This window comes from Ambystoma mexicanum, chromosome 1q (assembly GCF_040938575.1).
Source record: "Ambystoma mexicanum isolate Mex_15411 chromosome 1q, UKY_AmexF1_1, whole genome shotgun sequence".
In the NCBI taxonomy this organism is placed as follows: Eukaryota; Metazoa; Chordata; class Amphibia; order Caudata; family Ambystomatidae; genus Ambystoma; species Ambystoma mexicanum.
This window is the reverse complement of record NC_090922.1, coordinates 1,531,558,677-1,531,583,899: the sequence shown is the minus strand read 5'-3', so window position 1 is coordinate 1,531,583,899 and position 25,223 is coordinate 1,531,558,677. Positions and strand designations below refer to the sequence as shown.

Below are 25,223 nucleotides of genomic sequence, written 5' to 3'. Positions count from 1 at the left end.
GAGTGTACTCTCCACCCCACCATGCACACCCTGAGGAGTGAGTGGGGTGCGTGTACTCTCTCCTCCACCATGCACAGCCTGAGGAGTGAGTGGGGTGCATGTACTCTCTCCTCCACCATGCACACCCTGAGGAGTGAGTGGGGTGCGTGTACTCTCTCCTCCACCATGCACACCCTGAGGAGTGAGTGGGCTGAGTCTACTCTCTCCCTCACCATGCACACCCTGAGGAGTGAGTGTGGTGCGTGTACTCTCTCCTCCACCATGCACACCCTGAGGAGTGAGTGGGCTGAGTCTACTCTATCCCTCACCATGCACACCCTGAGGAGTGAGTGGGCTGAGTGTACTCTCTCCCCCACCATGCACACCCTGAGGAGTGAGTGGTCTGAGTCTACTCTCTCGCCCACCATACACACCCTGAGGAGTGAGTGGTCTGAGTCTACTCTCTCCCCCACCATGCACACCCTGAGGAGTGAGTGGGCTGAGTGTACTCTCCACCCCACCATGCACACCCTGAGGAGTGAGTGGTCCGAGTCTACTCTCTCCCTCACCATGCACACCCCGAGGAGTGAGTGGGCTGAGTGTACTCTCCACCCCACCATGCACACCCTGAGGAGTGGGTGGGCTGAGTGTACTCTCCACCAGACCATGCACACCCTGAGGAGTGAGTGGTCTGAGTCTACTCTCTCCATCACCATGCACACCCTCAGGAGTGAGTGGGCTGAGTGTACTCTCTCCCTCACCATGCACACCCTGAGGAGTGAGTGGGCTGAGTGTACTCTCCACCCCCCCATGCACACCCTGAGGAGTGAGTGGTCTGAGTCTACTCTCTCCATCACCATGCACACCCTCAGGAGTGAGTGGGCTGAGTGTACTCTCTCCCTCACCATGCACACCCTGAGGAGTGAGTGGGCTGAGTGTACTCTCCACCCCCCCATGCACACCCTTAGGAGTGAGTGGTCTGAGTCTACTCTCTCCCCCACCATGCACACCCTGAGGAGTGAGTGGGCTGAGTGTACTCTCTCCCTCGCCATGCACATCCTGAGGAGTGAGTGGGCTGCATGTACTCTCTCCCCACCATGCACACCCTGAGGAGTGAGTGGTCTGAGTGTACTCTCTCCCTCACCATGCACATCCTGAGGAGTGAGTGGGCTGCGTGTACTCTCTCCCTCACCATGCACACCCTGAGGAGTGAGTGGGCTGAGTGTACTCTCCACCCCACCATGCACACCCTGAGGAGTGAGTGGTCCGAGTCTACTCTCTCCCTCACCATGCACACCCCGAGGAGTGAGTGGGCTGAGTGTACTCTCCACCCCACCATGCACACCCTGAGGAGTGGGTGGGCTGAGTGTACTCTCTCCCTCACCATGCACACCCTCAGGAGTGAGTGGGCTGAGTGTACTCTCTCCCTCACCATGCACACCCTGAGGAGTGAGTGGGCTGAGTGTACTCTCTCCCTCACCATGCACACCCTGAGGAGTGAGTGGGCTGAGTGTACTCTCCACCCCACCATGCACACCCTGAGGAGTGAGTGGGGTGCGTGTACTCTCTCCTCCACCATGCACAGCCTGAGGAGTGAGTGGGGTGCATGTACTCTCTCCTCCACCATGCACACCCTGAGGAGTGAGTGGGGTGCGTGTACTCTCTCCTCCACCATGCACACCCTGAGGAGTGAGTGGGCTGAGTCTACTCTCTCCCTCACCATGCACACCCTGAGGAGTGAGTGTGGTGCGTGTACTCTCTCCTCCACCATGCACACCCTGAGGAGTGAGTGGGCTGAGTCTACTCTATCCCTCACCATGCACACCCTGAGGAGTGAGTGGGCTGAGTGTACTCTCTCCCCCACCATGCACACCCTGAGGAGTGAGTGGTCTGAGTCTACTCTCTCGCCCACCATACACACCCTGAGGAGTGAGTGGTCTGAGTCTACTCTCTCCCCCACCATGCACACCCTGAGGAGTGAGTGGGCTGAGTGTACTCTCCACCCCACCATGCACACCCTGAGGAGTGAGTGGTCCGAGTCTACTCTCTCCCTCACCATGCACACCCCGAGGAGTGAGTGGGCTGAGTGTACTCTCCACCCCACCATGCACACCCTGAGGAGTGGGTGGGCTGAGTGTACTCTCCACCAGACCATGCACACCCTGAGGAGTGAGTGGTCTGAGTCTACTCTCTCCATCACCATGCACACCCTCAGGAGTGAGTGGGCTGAGTGTACTCTCTCCCTCACCATGCACACCCTGAGGAGTGAGTGGGCTGAGTGTACTCTCCACCCCCCCATGCACACCCTTAGGAGTGAGTGGTCTGAGTCTACTCTCTCCCCCACCATGCACACCCTGAGGAGTGAGTGGGCTGAGTGTACTCTCTCCCCCACCATGCACACCCTGAGGAGTGAGTGGTCTACATGTACTCTCTCCCCCACCATGCACACCCTGAGGAGTGAGTGGGCTGAGTGTACTCTCTCCCCCACCATACACACCCTGAGGAGTGAGTGGGCTGCATGTACTCTCTCCCCCACCATACACACCCTGAGGAGTGAGTGGTCTGAGTCTACTCTCTCCCTCACCATGCACACCCTAAGGAGTGAGTGGGCTGAGTGTACTCTCTCCCCCACCAGGCACACCCTGAGGAGTGAGTGGTCTGAGTGTACTCTCCACTCCACCATGCACACCCTGAGGAGTGAGTGGTCTGAGTCTACTCTCTCCCTCACCATGCACACCCTGAGGAGTGAGTGGGCTGAGTGTACTCTCTCCCCCACCATGCACACCCTGAGGAGTGAGTGGTCTGAGTGTACTCTCTCCCTCGCCATGCACATCCTGAGGAGTGAGTGGGCTGCATGTACTCTCTCCCCACCATGCACACCCTGAGGAGTGAGTGGTCTGAGTGTACTCTCTCCCTCACCATGCACATCCTGAGGAGTGAGTGGGCTGCGTGTACTCTCTCCCTCACCATGCACACCCTGAGGAGTGAGTGGGCTGAGTGTACTCTCTCCCCCACCATGCACACCCTGAGGAGTGAGTGGTCTGAGTGTACTCTCTCCCTCTCCATGCACATCCTGAGGAGTGAGTGGGCTGTGTGTACTCTCTCCCCCACCATGCACACCCTGAGGAGTGAGTGGTCTGAGTGTACTCTCTCCCTCACCATGCACATCCTGAGGAGTGAGTGGTCTGAGTGTACTCTCTCCCTCACCATGCACATCCTGAGGAGTGAGTGGGCTGAGTGTACTCTCAACCCACCATGCACACCCTGAGGAGTGAGTGGTCTGAGTGTACTTTCTCCCTCACCATGCACATCCTGAGGAGTTAGTGGTCTGAGTGTACTCGCTCCCTCACCATGCACATCCTGAGGAGTGAGTGGTCTGAGTGCACTCTCCACCCCACCATGCACACCCTGAGGAGTGAGTGGTCTGAGTGTACTTTCTCCCTCACCGTGCACATCCTGAGGAGTGAGTGGTCTGAGTGTACTTTCTCCCCCACCATGCACACCCTGAGGAGTGAGTGGGCTGAGTGTACTCTCTACCCCACCATGCACACCCTGAGGAGTGAGTGGTCTGAGTCTACTCTCTCCCTCACCATGCACACCCTGAGGAGTGAGTGGGCTGAGTGTACTCTCTCCCCCACCATGCACACCCTGAGGAGTGAGTGGTCTGAGTCTACTCTCTCCCTCACCATGCACACCCTGAGGAGTGAGTGGGCTGCATGTACTCTCTCCCTCACCATGCACACCCTGAGGAGTGAGTGGGCTGCATGTACTCTCTCCCCCACCATGCACACCCTGAGGAGTGAGTGGTCTGAGTCTACTCTCTCCCTCACCATGCACACCCTGAGGAGAGAGTGGGCTGCATGTACTCTCTCCCTCACCATGCACACCCTGAGGAGTGAGTGGGCTGCATGTACTCTCTCCCCCACCATGCACACCCTGAGGAGTGAGTGGTCTGAGTCTACTCTCTCCCTCACCATGCACACCCTGAGGAGTGAGTGGGCTGCATGTACTCTCTCCCTCACCATGCACACCCTGAGGAGTGAGTGGGCTGCATGTACTCTCTCCCCCACCATGCACACCCTGAGGAGTGAGTGGTCTGAGTCTACTCTCTCCCTCACCATGCACACCCTGAGGAGTGAGTGGGCTGCATGTACTCTCTCCCCCACCATTCACACCCTGAGGAGTGAGTGGGCTGAGTGTACTCTCTCCCTCACCATGCACACCCTGAGGAGTGAGTGGGCTGCATGTACTCTCTACCCCACCAGGCACACCCTGAGGAGTGAGTGGTCTGAGTCTACTCTCTCCCTCACCATGCACACCCTGAGGAGTGAGTGGGCTGCATGTACTCTCTCCCCCACCATGCACACCCTGAGGAGTGAGTGGTCTGAGTCTACTCTCTCCCTCACCATGCACACCCTGAGGAGTGAGTGGGCTGCATGTACTCTCTCCCTCACCATGCACACCCTGAGGAGTGAGTGGGCTGCATGTACTCTCTCTCCCACCATGCACACCCTGAGGAGTGAGTGGTCTGAGTCTACTCTCTCCCTCACCATGCACACCCTGAGGAGTGAGTGGGCTGCATGTACTCTCTCCCTCACCATGCACACCCTGAGGAGTGAGTGGGGTGCGTGTACTCTCTCCTCCACCATGCACACCCTGAGGAGTGAGTGGGCTGAGTCTACTCTCTCCCTCACCATGCACACCCTGAGGAGTGAGTGTGGTGCGTGTACTCTCTCCTCCACCATGCACACCCTGAGGAGTGAGTGGGCTGAGTCTACTCTATCCCTCACCATGCACACCCTGAGGAGTGAGTGGGCTGAGTGTACTCTCTCCCCCACCATGCACACCCTGAGGAGTGAGTGGTCTGAGTCTACTCTCTCCCCCACCATGCACACCCTGAGGAGTGAGTGGGCTGAGTGTACTCTCCACCCCACCATGCACACCCTGAGGAGTGAGTGGTCCGAGTCTACTCTCTCCCTCACCATGCACACCCCGAGGAGTGAGTGGGCTGAGTGTACTCTCCACCCCACCATGCACACCCTGAGGAGTGGGTGGGCTGAGTGTACTCTCCACCAGACCATGCACACCCTGAGGAGTGAGTGGTCTGAGTCTACTCTCTCCATCACCATGCACACCCTCAGGAGTGAGTGGGCTGAGTGTACTCTCTCCCTCACCATGCACACCCTGAGGAGTGAGTGGGCTGAGTGTACTCTCCACCCCCCCATGCACACCCTTAGGAGTGAGTGGTCTGAGTCTACTCTCTCCCCCACCATGCACACCCTGAGGAGTGAGTGGGCTGAGTGTACTCTCTCCCCCACCATGCACACCCTGAGGAGTGAGTGGTCTACATGTACTCTCTCCCCCACCATGCACACCCTGAGGAGTGAGTGGGCTGAGTGTACTCTCTCCCCCACCATACACACCCTGAGGAGTGAGTGGGCTGCATGTACTCTCTCCCCCACCATACACACCCTGAGGAGTGAGTGGTCTGAGTCTACTCTCTCCCTCACCATGCACACCCTAAGGAGTGAGTGGGCTGAGTGTACTCTCTCCCCCACCAGGCACACCCTGAGGAGTGAGTGGTCTGAGTGTACTCTCCACTCCACCATGCACACCCTGAGGAGTGAGTGGTCTGAGTCTACTCTCTCCCTCACCATGCACACCCTGAGGAGTGAGTGGGCTGAGTGTACTCTCTCCCCCACCATGCACACCCTGAGGAGTGAGTGGTCTGAGTGTACTCTCTCCCTCGCCATGCACATCCTGAGGAGTGAGTGGGCTGCATGTACTCTCTCCCCACCATGCACACCCTGAGGAGTGAGTGGTCTGAGTGTACTCTCTCCCTCACCATGCACATCCTGAGGAGTGAGTGGGCTGCGTGTACTCTCTCCCTCACCATGCACACCCTGAGGAGTGAGTGGGCTGAGTGTACTCTCTCCCCCACCATGCACACCCTGAGGAGTGAGTGGTCTGAGTGTACTCTCTCCCTCTCCATGCACACCCTGAGGAGTGAGTGGGCTGTGTGTACTCTCTCCCCCACCATGCACACCCTGAGGAGTGAGTGGTCTGAGTGTACTCTCTCCCTCACCATGCACATCCTGAGGAGTGAGTGGTCTGAGTGTACTCTCTCCCTCACCATGCACATCCTGAGGAGTGAGTGGGCTGAGTGTACTCTCAACCCACCATGCACACCCTGAGGAGTGAGTGGTCTGAGTGTACTTTCTCCCTCACCATGCACATCCTGAGGAGTTAGTGGTCTGAGTGTACTCGCTCCCTCACCATGCACATCCTGAGGAGTGAGTGGTCTGAGTGCACTCTCCACCCCACCATGCACACCCTGAGGAGTGAGTGGTCTGAGTGTACTTTCTCCCTCACCGTGCACATCCTGAGGAGTGAGTGGTCTGAGTGTACTTTCTCCCCCACCATGCACACCCTGAGGAGTGAGTGGGCTGAGTGTACTCTCTACCCCACCATGCACACCCTGAGGAGTGAGTGGTCTGAGTCTACTCTCTCCCTCACCATGCACACCCTGAGGAGTGAGTGGGCTGCATGTACTCTCTCCCCCACCATGCACACCCTGAGGAGTGAGTGGTCTGAGTCTACTCTCTCCCTCACCATGCACACCCTGAGGAGTGAGTGGGCTGCATGTACTCTCTCCCTCACCATGCACACCCTGAGGAGTGAGTGGGCTGCATGTACTCTCTCCCCCACCATGCACACCCTGAGGAGTGAGTGGTCTGAGTCTACTCTCTCCCTCACCATGCACACCCTGAGGAGTGAGTGGGCTGCATGTACTCTCTCCCTCACCATGCACACCCTGAGGAGTGAGTGGGCTGCATGTACTCTCTCCCCCACCATGCACACCCTGAGGAGTGAGTGGTCTGAGTCTACTCTCTCCCTCACCATGCACACCCTGAGGAGTGAGTGGGCTGCATGTACTCTCTACCTCACCATGCACACCCTGAGGAGTGAGTGGGCTGCATGTACTCTCTCCCCCACCATGCACACCCTGAGGAGTGAGTGGTCTGAGTCTACTCTCTCCCTCACCATGCACACCCTGAGGAGTGAGTGGGCTGCATGTACTCTCTCCCCCACCATGCACACCCTGAGGAGTGAGTGGGCTGAGTGTACTCTCTCCCTCACCATGCACACCCTGAGGAGTGAGTGGGCTGCATGTACTCTCTACCCCACCAGGCACACCCTGAGGAGTGAGTGGTCTGAGTCTACTCTCTCCCTCACCATGCACACCCTGAGGAGTGAGTGGGCTGCATGTACTCTCTCCCCCACCACGCACACCCTGAGGAGTGAGTGGTCTGAGTCTACTCTCTCCCTCACCATGCACACCCTGAGGAGTGAGTGGGCTGCATGTACTCTCTCCCTCACCATGCACACCCTGAGGAGTGAGTGGGCTGCATGTACTCTCTCTCCCACCATGCACACCCTGAGGAGTGAGTGGTCTGAGTCTACTCTCTCCCTCACCATGCACACCCTGAGGAGTGAGTGGGCTGCATATACTCTCTCCCTCACCATGCACACCCTGAGGAGTGAGTGGGCTGCATGTACTCTCTCCCCCACCATGCACACCCTGAGGAGTGAGTGGTCTGAGTCTACTCTCTCCCTCACCATGCACACCCTGAGGAGTGAGTGGGCTGCATGTACTCTCTCCCTCACCATGCACACCCTGAGGAGTGAGTGGGCTGCATGTACTCTCTCCCCCACCATGCACACCCTGAGGAGTGAGTGGTCTGAGTCTACTCTCTCCCTCACCATGCACACCCTGAGGAGTGAGTGGGCTGCATGTACTCTCTCCCCCACCATGCACACCCTGAGGAGTGAGTGGGCTGAGTGTACTCTCTACCCCACCAGGCACACCCTGAGGAGTGAGTGGTCTGAGTCTACTCTCTCCCTCACCATGCACACCCTGAGGAGTGAGTGGGCTGCATGTACTCTCTCCCCCACCATGCACACCCTGAGGAGTGAGTGGGCTGAGTGTACTCTCTCCCCCACCAGGCACACCCTGAGGAGTGAGTGGGCTGAGTGTACTCTCTCCCCCACCATGCACACCCTGAGGAGTGGGTGGTCTGAGTGTACTCTCTCCCTCTCGATGCACATCCTGAGGAGTGAGTGGGCTGTGTGTACTCTCTCCCCCATCATGCACACCCTGAGGAGTGAGTGGTCTGAGTGTACTCTCTCCCTCACCATGCACATCCTGAGGAGTGAGTGGTCTGAGTGTACTCTCTCCCTCACCATGCACATCCTGAGGAGTGAGTGGGCTGAGTGTACTCTCCACCCCACCATGCACACCCTGAGGAGTGAGTGGGCTGAGTGTACTCTCTCCCCCACCATGCACACCCTGAGGAGTGAGTGGGCTGACTGTACTCTCTCCCCCACCATGCACACCCTGAGGAGTGAGTGGGCTGAGTGTACTCTCTCCCCCACCATGCACACCCTGAGGAGTGAGTGGTCTGACTGTACTCTCTCCCCCACCATGCACACCCTGAGGAGTGAGTGGTCTGAGTGTACTCTCTCCCCCACCATGCACTCCCTGAGTTGTGAGTGGTCTCTGCTTGTACTCTCTCCCCCACCATTTCCACCCTGTGACGTTGGCGGACTGAGTGTTCTCTGTCCACACTGAGATGCACACTGAGATTTATGCTGTCTCAGCAGGGCTTGTCCTTCTGGCTCTCTCTGAGGGGCCTCGCCTAATGCACTTGAGCTGCATCCTAGAGGAATCTTCGGCAATCTTAGACCTGGGCATCCCTTTGAATGGTGAAAAATGGCTCCTAAGAGCCTTCGGTTGACAACAGAGCAGAATCAAAAGTTCACTGAGAGGTGGAACTAGGAGTCACCAACTCCATTACGAAAAGAGGCTGAATCTATGGCAAGAGGGGAACTAGCGCCGCTCCAGATAATCGTCCGTAACCTGGTCAACCCTGAAAGACAAGTATCGCTCTGTAATAATCGTGAAAGTGAGAAGCTACCGGATGAATCATGGTATTGGCTGGCAAAGCGTTGGTGGTTAACCTTAACCATGACAGGAACAAGGTCCAGACAAGTGGTCGCTAGCGAGATGGAATACCACGGGGTTTAAGCACTTGTTTGGCGAAGATGAGATTATCTGGAATAACCATGAAATCGTGTGCTTGCGGGAAACATGGCTTTGAGAGGCCCCCGGCCTTGACGGATTAAGTGCCCTTATAACCCAACTATAAAAGGAGTTAGAGGAGGCCCGCTTCGGGGCTTCGGAGACTGGTTAAGATCGATTCCTTGTTCAAAATTGTGGAATCATGGAACTTAACCCCTTATATACAAATGACAAAAGCAACAGAATACGATGGACTTACTCCAAAACGAAGAGATTTACTTCTGTGTTAGTGCAAGACTTCTGTGAAATGACTATGAATGATCGTGTGCGGTTCTTTGGTACTGGGATCTTTACTGATCATGTGAATGATATTTGTGAATACACCGTCAAAAATGATAATAGACTAAGGACCAATAGACCACAACACAAACATTCTTTTGATGCCGAGGTCCACGATCGTAAATCTGTAATGAGGAGAGATATTCGTGCTATTCTGAAAGAAAATGCTGTGTGTACTCATACAACTCGTTTGATTAAAAATGTCAAGCAACAGTATAAGAACTGGGCGATTAGCCACAGGCCCCTAAGAGCTCAAAAAGACGGGGAAAAAATGCTCCATGCTATTAAAGGCAAAGATCTCGCAAATTTTTGTCAAATTGTTAATGATGTTGACCGCACACAAAAAGACATACAATTTACCCAAATAAGTGAGAGAAGGTGATGCAAACATTTTCTCAGAATGTATTCATGTAACAACGCTAGACATGTTGATGTTAATTAGGAACCCTGCAAATGGTCGCTAGACATATCCACTATTAACATCAGATGCATAATAACTAAATCCAGAAATTCGGGGGCTCCCGGCCCCAACCACTTATCAAACCTAATTCTAAAGGCTGATGTTACCCTATGGTCCGAAATTCTGCACATTTTGTATGATGATATCCTAATGACTAAAACCCTACCACAATCATGGAAACTGGCTCTAGTTATTCCCATTTTTAAAAAAGGCTCCAGATTAGCACCTGACAGCTACAGACCGATTGCTATTACAGACCCTGAGTCTAACATTTTTTCTTCCATTATCCTAGAAGAATTGCTCGAATGGATAAAACTAAACCACATACTCGACATCAAACAGATAGGCTTTAAAAAAGGAATAGGCACGGACTGCGGAGGTCTGATTTTGAGATCTTTGCTTTCCAAGGCCCTAGGCAAACATGGGAACCCGATCTTTGTAGCTACAATGGATCTCAGCAAAGCTTTCGATCTGGTAGACAGGGCGACTTTATGGCTAAAACTGTCCGACCTGAAGATTCCCAATCACCTTTTACAAATTATTAACAATCTGTATTCAAACACAAAGATTAAGGTAAGGTTGAACTCTGAAGGCTTGCTGACATCCGAGATTGACATTCAAAACGGTTTGCGTCAAGGATGCATACTTGCAGCCACTCTATTCAACCTATATGTGTGTGGTGCGGACAAAGCACTAGGAGGCAAAGGTCTGATGGCACCAAAGATTGGTGACATGCAATTGGAATGGCTAGCATATGCCGACGACTTTTTGTTATTCGATTCCACAAAAGTCGGCTTACAAAGATTGATTGATACGTTCGTAACTTTTATAGCTGATCTACGACAGAAAATCAATGCTGACAAATCAACCATCATATCTCTTGGCAAACCCAAAAAAAATGGTTAAACCTTACTTGGAAAGTCGAAGGCAAAAGTATACCCTGTCAGTGTGGCTTTAAATATCTGGGATACCTTTTCTCAGGGTCTGGTTCCCCTGCCACGATAAAAAAACAGCTAAAAATCAAAGCTGAAAGTATCGTACGCCAAATGCGAAAATTAGAAACCCAATACTGCAAATTTACCTTAGTGCCGCTTAAAGATTTTTACAATATGAAGGGAATTCCAGGCTTGTTGTATGGGATGGAACTCCATGACTTGGAGGACACTGATTACCTGAAACAACTAGAGAGCATTATATGGAAAGGGATTATTTTCTTTCTACCAAAATCCGTCCCAATTGAGGCGATAAGATACGAATTAGGACTGCTATCTTGGAGTTCGATCATAAAATTGAAGAAGTTATGTTTATGGAGGAAATGTTTAACTAATCCTGCAGATACGTTATACTCGATTCTTGGAAACGACAATAGAAACACATACTATAACCACCAAAGCGAATTAATGAAAACGTACCTCCAGGACTTAGGCCTATCCGTAGACACCCTAATATTAAACCCGCTAAAGGTGAAGAAGACTATTAAAGGGCATGACTGGCAGCAAACAATGCTGTATGTGATGTTATCAAAGTCTATGTATCACATATACTCATTCTGGAAATTCTATCCTACACTTCAAACATATCTCGAGTCATATCCTGTGCGTGAATTACGCAATGCGTTCATGAGATTCAGAGTCGATGTCCTAAGAACTAACTACATATTGAAGAGATGGCTGATTGCTGATAAAGAATGGGGGTGGTGTCGGTTTTGTAGAGAGGAAGGAATTGAAGAGACATTGCAGCATTTGCTTTTAGTTTGTCCAGCCCTGCTACAACAACGTATTTTATATTTCAAACAATTTGTGAATCAATTACACTGTGTCAACAGAGAACTGTTGTGGTATCAGATACGGCATGGCAACTCTAATTTTTTAAAAATAAGAGTCATAACCTTCCTGAAAAACTTTCGTAACTTATCATGATAGCAGCATATCCTTACACTGAGAATCGGGTAATGATGCCTTTTACGAGGAGATTGTTTAAATATGAAATAAGAAAAGCCATGATTCGATCTGATGCTCTGAAACTAAGAAACGACTTGCTGCTTCCTAAACTGCTAAGTTACGATAAAGAAACGATATGTTTTAGATAAAAACATTTTATGCAGATTGATGTGTAAGATGATTGCTAATGATTCTATGAAATGTATGTTTGTTTTTATACTTCACTAATATGAAAATATCTATGTACTTTTGTAAAGGTTTAATACAAACCAAAAACAATAAACAATAATAATAATAATAATAATACACAAATGACAAAGCTGAGATGTAATTGGCAAAGGGCCAACAAACTTGTGTGGTTGATACTCTGTCGTATTTACTGGAACTCGGCAGGCATTGAGTCCAACATTTTTGTCAGGATCATCTTGGGGAAACTGGACAAACTGCGAGATGACTTGGAAGATCCTATGGTCATCATTTGTGAGGACTTCAACATGTCAGTTACATCAGAAGGGGAGTGTAACCATCTACAGCCAAAAGACCAGTCACACAGGAAAGTGGACAGAGGGGCTTGGTGGGGGAGGGAATCCATGCACCGAGATCTGAACCTGTTAAATGGACAAACCGCTGGGGGCGTGCCTGTACATCACACTTGGTCTTGTGGTGATTCAAGGATGGTTCTGGACTACATATTTGCTTCTGGAAATCTGTTACCTTGTATATCCTGGCTGAAAGTCACTACAACGAACAGTGACCATAACATACTTACTTTAATAGCTAGAAGAACTTCTTTCCTTCCACAAAACAAATACCCATGCTTTTTAACAATTAATCAAGGAAGTAATTGACTAAAAATGGACGCAGGAAAAATTGAAGTACTGACACAATAGCTCCTAATGTCAACTGCGCCCAAAAGGGGAAACGAGAGTAACACTGGGGATTAAGCCAAACTCCTAAAAGCATTTATTGAAACTTGGAGTCTTGGCTGCAAAGTAGTTTTCAAGCATTAACACTGCTATAACCATAGACCTAGTTTTGGGAAAACGGCTACTGCGGTGTGATTTGAAGCAACTAATTAAATCTAAATGTCCGAACATCACGGGGCTAATCAAAAATAGAAGGCAACGTTATAGGAACTGGATCAGGGAAAGGAAAGCAAGAATGTTCCAGAAGGACTCCAAATTAATGATGAGGAGCATATCTAACAAGCGAATTGGTGAAGTCTAAAAACACCTTACCTCCATCGACACCGCAGTGGATGCCATAATGGAAAACGCAGTATACGAGCTTGCCTGGGTCAGCCATTATGGAAGGGTGCTCAATTCGATTGAAGATAAGCCAACTATCCGGGGAAACATGTGAGGCCAGGAATGGTGATTCGAAATGGAGGAGGAAGAGGCTCAAGAGCACCGGGCCCAGATGGGATGACAAAGGCTCACTTGAAGGAGGAACCAGTCCTATGGCCTAAAACACTGTCAATCTTATTTGATAAGATAGAGAAGCAAAAGAAGGTCCCCTCATCATGGAAGCCATCCACAATTGTCCTGATAATTAAACAGGGAGACAGAAAGGACCCAAGCAATTATCGCCCAATTGCACTCCTGGAAGTTGGAGGTAAAATCTTCACCAAACGGCTCCTGCAGGGCCTGGACAGTTGGATCAAGACTTCTGGAAGGCTGGATCACTGGCAGTCGGGCTTCGTTGAAGGAATGAATACGTCCTTCAATCTTTTCACGATCAATCTCTTGAAGGCTTGACTAAGACGCTCTAACATTAAACTTTTCTGGGCATGTATAGATCTGGCGCAGGCCTTTGATTCAGTGGACAGAAATAAACTGTGGCCGAAACTATCAGGGTGGGGTTTCCCGGAAGATCTCGAGGGTATAAGGATATTCATACAAACACGAATGTACAAATTAGGCTGGACCTATCAGGGTCACTGTCAGCTGCAATACCAACAGCCAGAGTATCTAAAGCAGGGGTGCCTGTTGGCCCCTGCCATCTTAACCTGTTTATATCAGACCTCCCGGATTCACTGGGCAAAATACATAGCTTCCCCCCAAACATCAGTGGGGTGAAGTTTGATCACCTTCTATATACAGATGACTTGGTCCTCGTAGACCAAACTTACGTTGGCTTAGAAAGAGAACTTAAAGCATTGGAACAATACATGCTTGAGAAGGGATTGATAGTCAACGTGAGGAAATCTAAGATTGTACTTTGGGACATCATATGCAGAAGAGACAGAGGGCGTAAGCTTGGCATCAGGCATATGAAAAACTGTCAGAAGTAACGTCTATGGCAGAGGTCTTCAAACAGTGGGGCGCGCCCCCCCAGGAGGGCGCGGCCGCATCCCAGGGGGAGCAGGAGAGCCCAGCATGAAATGTAAAAAATAAAAATAAAAAAAGATTCTTATTTTTTTTTTTTAGATTGGAGGAAATGGGCAGGGGCAGCTCACATGGTCAGACTGGACCATAAAACGGCCTTAGGCACCAATGAAAAGGTGGCCAGCAGTTGCAAATGGAGATTAATTTAGGACACCAAGATGTAAATGATCCCAAAGTGACTGACCTCCTAAATACTCTAACAGACTTTGGCCTCTCCCAACATATCCAAGAGCCCACTCATATCAAAGGCCGCACCCTTGACTGGGTTGCTGACCTTAACTGCAATCTCAACCTGATCTCGGTGGCCCCATGCCTCTGGACAGACCATTACAAAATAACTTTCGCAATTAACTCCAGTCCACAAATCAACAAGCCAAATCTAGCTCCTGCCATTCAAACCCGCAATAAGAAAGACATCTCTACTGAGAAACTTCTTCCCATCCTCCTTCCCCTACTTAATAGCCACCTGACCACGAGCTCAGACCCTACAGTCTTAGTGGATATTTACAACCAGGCCATGCATAATGCCCTTAATACTATTGCACCACCAAAACTACGTAAACAGAAACCGTGCTCTCACCTAAACTCCTGGTTCACCCCCATCTCAGAGATTTACGCCGCAAAGAAATGCTGAAGCCCTTTGGAAAGATACACATTCCACGGTCAACAAATTCAACCTAGCTCAGGCCTCCTCCACCTACAAAGCTGCTATTTTTACAGCCAGAAAAGATGTCTACAACAAACACATCACACAGGCAAGTTCTAACACTGAGGAACTTTTCAAGATCCTCAAGGAATTGAAGTCCCCTGTAGCCCCCCTGGTGACTTGCACACCAGGCGCAGCCTGGTGCACGAATATTCAAAAGGCACTCCTGGATAAAATTGCCTTACTGCAAGCGAAAATAAACGCTAAAAAGAATAACCTATCCGATTTCACCATGCACTCGCCATCATTCAACCCCCCAGGCCCCTCTTCTCGCCCCCAAAAACCATTCAGCTTCTCACCGCTATCCATTGAGGAAGTGGAAAACATTATCTCAAAGCTTAAACATTCAAACTGCCAAGGCGACACCTGCCCTGCACCAATCATTAAGGAAGCTGCACCGTTTATCACCACGTTAATTAAAGCGTCCTTCAGATCAGGCATCGTCCCTGATAACCTTAAAGATGCCTGGGTCATCCCTTTAATCAAAAAACCCACCCTTGACCCAAGCAACCCTGCCAATTACCAGCCTATCACTACGGTACCATACCTTCTAAAAATCCTGGACCGCGCCGCATACCTGCAAATTTAGGCTTATCTTGAATCAAACCAATTACTGGGTCTCCGTCAATCGGGCTTCCGTCCTAAACATGGCACGGAAACCGCCTTGATAGAATAAAAAACCCAAATTGAGGACTTAAAAGATAAGGGCAAGATGGCACTCCTCCTTCTGTTCGATCTTTCAGCAGCTTTCGACTTGGTCGGTCATAAAATTCTATGCCACCATCTCAAAACTGCTGTGCACTTCTCTGACTCTGCATCATCCTGGATTAGCTCATTTTTAGCAAATAGGACCATGAGGGTCTTCTCTCCACTAGCCTCTGCAGATCCTGCCCAGGTCCCGTGCGGAGTCCCTCAAGGTTCTTGCGTATCTCCTACATTATACAATGTGTATACCAAGCCTCTCTTTGACATACTTGACTACCTGGGTGTCTTTTACACCAACTACGCTGACAACACCCAGATACTCATCCCCATCTCTGGGGACTTTGCTCTTGACACCAAGGCTCTTAACGATGTATACTCTATCATCCAGGCTTGGATGGCTCATCACAGGCTCTGCCTTAATGATGAGAAAACTGAGTTACTTATCCTTGGTTCGCACTCCAAATTGGCCAAACTAAATCCAACATACAAAGCTTTCACCATAGATGGTAACGTCATCAACGTGTCGAACACAGCAAAAACCTTGGGCATCTACTTGGACGCAACTCTTTCCCTAACTAGACAAATTTAGCGCAGCGTCGGCATCTGCATATACCTGCAAACTTATCACAGCCTGCAGACCCTTCTTGAATTCAGAAAGCTGCTTAATCCTAGCTAGAACATTAATATTGGCTAAAATAGACTACTGCAACCTACTCTCTACCTAGGGACCAGTCAAAAAAACATTGACAAGTTACAAGTTGCACAAAACAACGCCATAAGGGCAGCCCTCAAAACCCCTAGAAGATCTCACATCTCAGACATCAGACGTAGCCTTCACTGGCTCCCCGTCGAGCAGCGAATATCCCTCAAAACCTTAGCCTTAACCTACAAGGCTCAGAACAACCTGGCGCCAGCTTACATGACTAGCCGCTTCTCGCAGCATGTCTCAAGCAGACCTCTGAGAGCAGCCTATGTTAACACTCTCTCTATACCCAGATTTAAGCTGCAGTCTGCTGGGGGCTCAAGTTTCCCAGTTCTTGCATCTAAACTCTGGAACACTACCCCCGCCACACTCAGAACAGAAGCTACGTTTGTCTCCTTCAAAAACAAAACCAAACTCTGGCTCCACTAGCTTGATGAGCCCACTACACCCTCTACATAGGCCTGTACCCAACTACTTGAACCCCAACCACTCCGCACCCTCTTCATTTCTTTCCTACTCCAGCTTCAGCTCCATTTCCTGTATCCTGTACGGCGTTTTAAGCTATACACCATTTCCTGTATCCTGTACTGTGTTTTAAGCTATGCTCCATTTCCTGTATCCTGTACGGCGTTTTAAGCTATACTCCATTTCCTGTATCCTGTACTGTGTTTTAAGCTATGCTTTATGCCTCTTGTATTATTCATGACTATGACTACGCCAATGTATTATCCTGACTATGACTACGCCAATGCTGTAACTTACTATGCCTGCTTGTAACCACTCGCTTGAAACCACGCGCCCAGATGCCTCAGGGCAAGGCTGCGCGCTTTAAATAAATAAATACAAATACAAATATTCAGTCCTTTAGTCACAGACTGTTTGAATAGTACCCAAGGGGGTGTTCAAATGTAAACAAATTGTGATATTTAAAGAATATTTATTCAGCACCAATGGTCAAAACTACTAGCTGCATAGTGAAGTAACTCCTCAAACTGGGCCACATTGGCCAAAAAAGTGGCCCGTTTTGACTGGCCTACACTAGCATTTTGCATTTTTAGTACGGTCATCGCCCTATTGCCCTTTAGGCCAGTCCAAGCCTGCCGCTCATCCTTAATGGGTGAGGGGGCGTCCACCCACTGGCCACCTCACCCATTATGGAGGAGCCAAGGAGCCAGCCCAGTGAAACACTGAGCACTCTCTCCGCTGATTTTTCCAGCTGAGGGAGTGATCCTGGGCTGGCTGAACTGTCAAAGGGAAACTCGGTTTGCCTTTGACAGTTCAGTTCCTAAGCCGCACATGATCACTGAGCCATGCCACGCTGGGGGTGTTTTGCTTCGCTAGCCTTGCATAGCTCATTGGAAATGCTGGCTGGGGCACTGCATGTATGTATGTGCAAGGGGGTGCTCCTGCGCCTCCTCGCACATACGGGCAGAGCATCCTGGAGCGGGGCATTTTAGCAACCACGCGCAGGACCCTGCAGAAGGTACGTTTATGGCGATTTATTTTTTATTTATCTATGTGTATGGATGTGTGTATGCTTGTGTTATGGGACTGTGGTGGGAGCAGGATGGGCGGCAGCACTGTAATAGTGGTGGGAGCAGGGTGGGGGAGAGCCCAGGGTCTGTACTGGGAGACGGCACGCGAAAGTTCATAGCGATTTCTACATACAGTCCATCTGGCACTTTTGGGGGGGCCCGGCCTGCCCAAACTTTGCTCAGGGGAGGCCCAGGCCAAAAAAGTTTGAAGACCACTGGTCTATGGTGTACTTGGGTGGATGTGTAAACAACACACTTAGAGACCTCCCACAAAACGTTATGCTGAGGAACACATTGAAATCATTGACAGCACAAGGAAGGTTGATCCAAAAGAAATGTGGAAAATTCTCTGTCATCCCTTCTTGGACATTTTACAAATCAAAAGTTGTATCTATAGCAGCGTATGGAGGGCAAGCCTTCCTGGCCTACCCGGGAGAGTTTGGGAGTCTTCGGAAAGCATTTACTAGAAAAATGTGCTACAACTACCAAAGTGTGTTCTGATGCCGGTAATAAGGCAAGAGCTGGGCCTAATCTCACTCCAAGCACACGTAACTTGGAAAATAGTAACAACAGACCGGATAAGAAGATACAGGATGCTGAAAAAAAGCTCTAGCGGGAGGTGGAGAAGGTGGCCTTGAGGAATGGGGAGAGGTTGTTACTGGACCACGTAACAACAAAAGAAGAACAACTTGCCTCTAATCCCGATTCTGTGAAAACAAAAATCTGGCGCCAGGACTGAATCCTGACGCATGAAAAAGCGAGCAAAGCTAAAATATGCTTACAAGAGGGAGTAATAATGGGGCCCTTAAAACGTTCTCCCTAAATACTTCTAAAGATCTCCTAGTCACGTATTAAGATTCATAAGTTTTCGCCTGAGCATTTTTGATGAGCAAACAGACCCATTTGATTAGCAATTTTATACTAATATTATTAATGTCACCAGACATTATTTACACCCAAGACATGAAATGAGCAACAATACAGCATTTTGTGTACCGCAGAAATAAGACATTAGTAGAGAAGTCAGGCCTTGCAAATTCTTTAAAATTCAGCTAGACCTGCAGGTCGGATAACATAGTTTCCCTATTCAACCTAAGAGAAATGCACTCAACCCATAGCAACGGAGGATAACACATTTAATGTGTGATTTGTGTACAATGGCGCATGTCACTTCAAACCCGCTTTGTTTGGCACCACACTGCTGCCACCCAGAGGCCAGCCATGCACAGTGAAACTTTTGTTTGACCTTTACTGCAAACAAAGTAAATGTTAAATAAAAGTTTCAAACATCTCCTGAAAATGCTACTGGCCCGTCATAAAATGTACTTGACTATGCAAGCCACAGTTGAGTGTCTATAATATGTAAAAGGTTGACTCAAATAAATAGATATGATAGAAATGCTCTGAAAACAGTATGGCCAGCTCTCTCCTGCAGATGGCAATATATAATGTTAAAGTAAAGCAAACTCTGGAGGCTAACTGCAGTGTCTGGTATTGCAGTAGACCTGTCGATGTACAGACTGGATGGCACTATTAATCACTACTTTGCGTAAGCATCTAGTTCGCTTTGTGTAATCATAATGTAAGAGAAGAGAAAGACACTAAGCAGCATGGATTGTGTAGCAGGCAGAGAACTGGGCAAACTAAATGGAATATTGTAGTTTCTGGTCATCTCAATTTCAGGGTACCTGGTATAAAGCAACTGGGTTATTATATAGAATGTTAGAAAGGTGTAGAGGTGCACTCAATTTCAAATAGGGGTTTTAGCAATTGATACGACACTTAGCTCATTAAATGATTATCTTTCCAGGTGCTCCTTGTTGAATCTGTGCTACCGGATATAGAGAATGAGAAAAAAGTGGGCAGCTCAAAGAAACGAGATACAAACAAGGGCACTCACTGCAACTATCAAGTGGTTTTGAATTCTTAAATATTCACCACATGGATTTGTTTTTTTGTAAAAAGTTTTTATATATATGCTGTCCATAAAGGTAACACAAAAATACATATTTTTTTTACCAAATTGGTTATTCAATCAATTTTCAAAATACATGGCAATATATAACATAACTCTGTACCCAATTGATGAATGAATTTCACTGTAACATTCAAATTGAATAGGTTCTATTGTCTGTACATTTGATTGTTCAATAGTGTTCATATATTAAACAATAAACATCCTGATATCTTGATAGGAGTTATACAAGTCTGTGAGGACTAGACGTCCACCTATCAGCTACTACGTGTTTCGGGCTCATTAGCCCTTCTTCCGGTATAGATATCTGGCTACATTTTTGGTTCTATGAATTTAATAGAGATAAATAATGTTTTAATGAAATAAATCAAGTATAATTCAATTATATCTTTGAAAAGGACTGATGGGTATTTCTGCACTAACCTGTGAATGGGCCTGTCTACTGATGTTGCCCTTCAATCCTCTAGTTGTAATCGAGTCGCTTTGCTTCATGACATTATTAGGGGGAGAAGAGCGGGAAGAGATCACAGAGGGCAAGATAGAAAAGCAGGGCGAGCGGTGCTTTCATTGAACAGGGCAACTTAAATAGTTATCTTTGATACACAAATGTCCATTTGATTAGCAAACTGACAGAATTGCATAGCAAATTGCTGTGCAACACTGCTTATTTTATGCCTTGGAGATAAAGGGCCTAAGAGACTCACCGGGTGCAGACTATGTAAACGGAAGTAAGAGAAAGAGACCTTAAAGCACCTGGTTCTTTTCTGTAAGGCACTTCCTCATCCAAGAACAAGCGTGCTGGGGGCTTGTTTGTAGAATTAGAAACATAGACCCCAGATGACTGGTGGTCTTCTCTCCTGTCGGGAGAGAGGACTTCCTTAACTATTGCTCTAGTGAACTTCTTGGGCTTGATTTTTTATGAAATAGAATCTATAGAGGTAAAGGAGAGTTATGAGACAGTCGCAATGAAGCACGGCTAGCCTGAGAAGCTGTCAGCTAAGGAGTTATCTTGATCTAATTGAGGAGGATTTGTTTTGTTGCTTTTCCTTTTTCTCTTTTTTTTCTTTCGTTGACTCTTTGGGACTGATGTTAAAGTGTGGAAATGGAAGGTATACAACATTCCGTTGAAAAGTAAAGTTACATTAATAAAACACTAGAGCTGTATTTTCTTGCTACTCTGCCAGACTCTCAGTGATGCCATCTTGTCTTTTGTGTGCCTGCAGATGACGACTTTGTGCACAGCCGCCTCCAGGCCGAGGATCTCATCGATGCCCTGGTGCCTTTCCTGCCCCTCGAGTACAAACACGTGAAGTTGTGTGCACGAGACGCCTTCCTGGCACGGGGTCTCCCACACACACAGGCCACCCTGGACCAGGTGGCCCGCATGATGATCTTTGTACCGAAAGAGGAGAAGCTCTTCTCCGCCAGTGGCTGCAAGTCTGTCTCGCAGCGGATCAACTACTTGTGAAGAGTGCACCAGGGCGGGGCCCCCCGGTGGCCCCTGAGGAGTCACTGCTCAAGAGAACTGTGCTTCCCCCATGAGGACAAGGAACTGTGCTTCTCTCGTGACCACTCCAGAGTCACTGTGCAGAGCATCGAAGGGGCCAAAGCTCAAAGCTCTGCTCTTGCGGCCACTGGGACAAGCCACAGGGGATACTCCAAGAGCAAAAAAGGGGCCCCTGGGGCCACTCTAGAGGGTGGAGGCCCCCAAGGGAGTGCTGCAGGGTCACTGTTACAGAGCATCGAAGGGGCCCAAGCCCAAAACTCTGCTCTTGAGACCACAGGTTCAAGTCACAGGGGATACTCCAAGAGCAAAAAAGGGGCCCCCTCGGGCCAATCTAGAGGGGGAGGCCCCCAGGAGAGCGCTGCAGGGTCACTGTTACAGAGCATCAAAGGGGCCCAAACCCACAGTTCTGCTCTTCGAACCACAGGGTCATGGCTAACAAACACAAGGAATGCTCCAAGAGCCAAAAAGGGGCCCCCTGGGGCCACTCTAGAGGGGAAGGTCTTCTGGGGAGCACTGCAGGGTCCCTGTTACGGGGGGATGGCCTTCTGGGGAGCACTGCAGGGTCACTGTTACGGAGCAGCGAAGGGTCGCAAGATCAAAGCTCTACTCTTGCAATCACAGCATCAGGTCACAGGGGATACTCCAAGAGCCAAAAAGGGCGCCACTAGGGCCTCTATAGAGGGCGAGGCCCCCAGGGGACCGCGGCTGCAGGGTGACTGTTACAGAGCATCGGAGGGGCCCAAGCACAAAACTCTGCTCTTGGAACCACGGGGTCATGGGCACAAGGCACAGGGACTATTCCAAGAGCCTAAACGGGGCCCCTGTGGCCACTCTAGAGGGGAAGGCCTTCTGGGGAGCACTGCAGGGTCAATGTTACATCGCATCGAATAGTGCTCAAGTTGAAACAGCCCCCCACGGGGGGAAAGGTCAACTGAGAGTCACTTTTACGTTTACAAATCTCAGTAGTTCCTCCATGACATGACAAGACACCCAGGGGTCCCTGTAGAGTCACTGTTCCTGAACACTAAACATACCTCCATGAAAAGGCAAAAGATCAGTGCTGCGCACAACCTGACACCATGCACAGTGGCAGACCGGGTCTAGAGTACTCTACATAGGCAGACCAGGCATACACCATGCACTGCTGACAGACTAGGCCTTCAACCCACAGTGGCAGACCGGGTCTAGAGTACTCTACAGAGGCAGATCAGGCATACACCATGCACTGCTGACAGACTAGGCCTTCAACCCACAGTGGCAGACCAGGTCTAGAGTACTCTACAGCAGCAGATCAGGCATACACTATGCGTGACTAGGCCTATACCCCACAGGGGCAGGACCTAGAGTACTCTACACCAACAGATCAGGCATAACCATACACTGCTGACAGACTAGGCCTTCAACCCACAGTGGCAGACCAGGTCTAGAGTACTCTACAGCAGCAGATCAGGCATACACTATGCGTGACTAGGCCTATACCCCACAGGGGCAGGACCTACAGTACTCTACACCAACAGATCAGGCATAACCATACACTGCTGACAGACTAGGCCTTCAATCCACAGTGGAAGACCGGGTCTAGAGTACTCTACATAGGCAGACCAGGCATACACCATGCACTGCTGACAGACTAGGCCTTCAACCCACAGTGGCAGATCGGGCCTAGAGTACTCTACAGCGGCAGATCAGGCATACACTATGCCTGACTAGGCCTATACCCCACAGTGGCAGACCGGGTCTAGAGTACTCTACATAGGCAGACCAGGCATACACCATGCACTGCTGAAGGACTAGGCCTTCAACCCACAGAGGTAGACCAGGTCTAGAATATGGGGTTAATGGGTCAACCATTAACACCCTTTTGTCTGCACACCTGTTGTGATTGTTACTGTCAGCCCTACACTGTAAAAGGCACAACAGGGAGTGGAGACAAAAGGGTGTTAATGGTGGGGACGATGTACGTTTCCCGAGCAATGCTAACACAAGGGCCTGCCAGCCACAGCTTCACACAAACGAGTTTGAGCGAAGCTGTTACTCCCCTGCACCTCTGTCAGTCACAGCTGCGTGTCTTGATGACGGAGGTCTCATCTCCCATCGCGGCTGCGGCCGTGGCGGGACAATGACCCACCGTCAAGTGCTGGGACCGTAGGGCCCCGGCTCAGTCTCACTTTTTGGAGACTGCCGTGGCCCAGCCCCGGCAGGCCCCGGCCCACTTAAAGCACTGACACACACTGCACCACTAAGCTTCCCACAGCTTGCATGTAGTAACCCCGCAACTCTGCGTGCAGTGAGGCATCACTCCCAAAGCACTGCCTGCCTCAGAACACCACACCCTACATCACACCCTGCCTCCTGACAGCCTGTACCACTAGTCTGCAAAGGTAAGCACACCCTCACTCACCTATCCTGCTACACATTGCCTCGCCGCGCGTTGCCGTCGCCGTGTTCTGTCTCACCACAGCATCTCACCACCCGGCATGCGGAGACTACGTCTACACTTATCCACCGATGAGCACGTCCTGACGCTCCACACCCTACAACTCCGTGTGGTGATCACACCCCCTTGGCCCACCACACTCGCCACCTATACGTGGGCACTATCGGTGGCATGCCGGGCTGCATCGTGCATGGCTTTTCTGCGTGTGGTGAGCATGCACTCATGATGGCATCGCCACCACCACCACCGCATGACACCCTGCAGGCAGGGCTTTAAGTGGGCCCTGGCAGGCTCCGAAATTTCGTTTTGAGGCGGGGCCCTGTCGGGGCCCACTAGTCTCCCCTGGCAGCTCCAGCCACTACACGAAAAGGCATTTTTTACACGAAAAGGCATTTTTTTCTACAGCCTGAAGCTCTCGCTCGTGTGCGAGAGCTTCAGGCTTCAGAAAAAATGCCTTTCCGCCATAATGGTGGCGCCGCACCTACGAGGCATCCCTTTGAGCAAGAGATGCACGTGGGCCAGCGCCACCATTATGGAGAAAACGTGAGGCCGCTGGAAGCAGAGGCCTCGCTTTCTAAATAATGAAATTCCCGCGGATTCCCGGGAGTTTCATTCTTTAGGAAAAGGCCTCTGCTTCCAGTGGCCTCACCCTTTCAGCCTTAATGGTGACGCTGCCCCTCCCCAGCTGGCGAGGGGCAGCGCCACTATTAAGGCTGAATAGGCGAGGCGCTATCCCCTGCCAGGTTAGCCTATAGAAAATAAATGTAGAGATCAGCACCCTCTCCCCAAGGGGGAGAGGGTGCTGATCTCCACAAAAGGCTACCTGGCAGGGGTGCCAGTAGCTATTGAGCCGAGGCTCGTCAGGGGGGCGTGGCCCAACTGGCCAGTTGGACCCCCGCCGTTAGGCCACGCCCCCTTGATGAGCCCCGGCTCATTTTGTGGTGCCACTTAAGGCACTGCCTGCAGGCATCACCGTGTCTCCCTTGTTAGGCCTCGCAACTCGGTGTGGTGTGGAGGCCCTGACTCACCCTCCCCTCGCCACACCCTGTCGCGTTTCCCGGGATGCGTTTGTCCAGGTTTTGGGTTTTCTGAGTCACGCTTCACATGGGTACAGCAGGCGGGGGAGGGGATGGGGAGGGGTGACGCGTGTGTGCCCGACTTGACTGTATCACGTTTCAAATGGAAATGTTCAGATTAAAGTTTATTTTTGTAACTAATCTCTTGCAGTCATTTGTTCTCAAAGTGAAAGGTCAGTGCCCTGCTGATTGGTGGCGAGGGACTCTCCCCTCTGACCTTCTGCAATCCAGACTGTTCCTCAATGGAGGAGGGGGCCTGGGGGTGGGGTATCAGAGGGCGGAATGCACCCCGGACCAATTGGGTTCATACGAATCTCCACACGATTATTCAGTCACGCCCCGATCCCTTAACGGGTGGTTGATCTCCGTGTATCCCTTACCACAGCTGCTGA

General features: G+C 50.3%; 1 protein-coding gene across 1 annotated transcript in view; it reads left to right on the top strand.

The window, feature by feature from the left end:
* TOR3A (torsin family 3 member A) overlaps positions 1–24,972 on the top strand; it is a 192,717-nt gene extending 167,745 nt beyond the window's left edge. Inside the window, exon 6 of the mRNA XM_069642460.1 lies at positions 21,035–24,972. Within this exon, the coding sequence (XP_069498561.1) occupies positions 21,035–21,279 (245 nt within the window). The 3' untranslated portion in view covers positions 21,280–24,972. The remainder of the gene's footprint in view (positions 1–21,034) is intronic.
* The last annotated feature ends 251 nt before the right edge of the window (positions 24,973–25,223 follow it).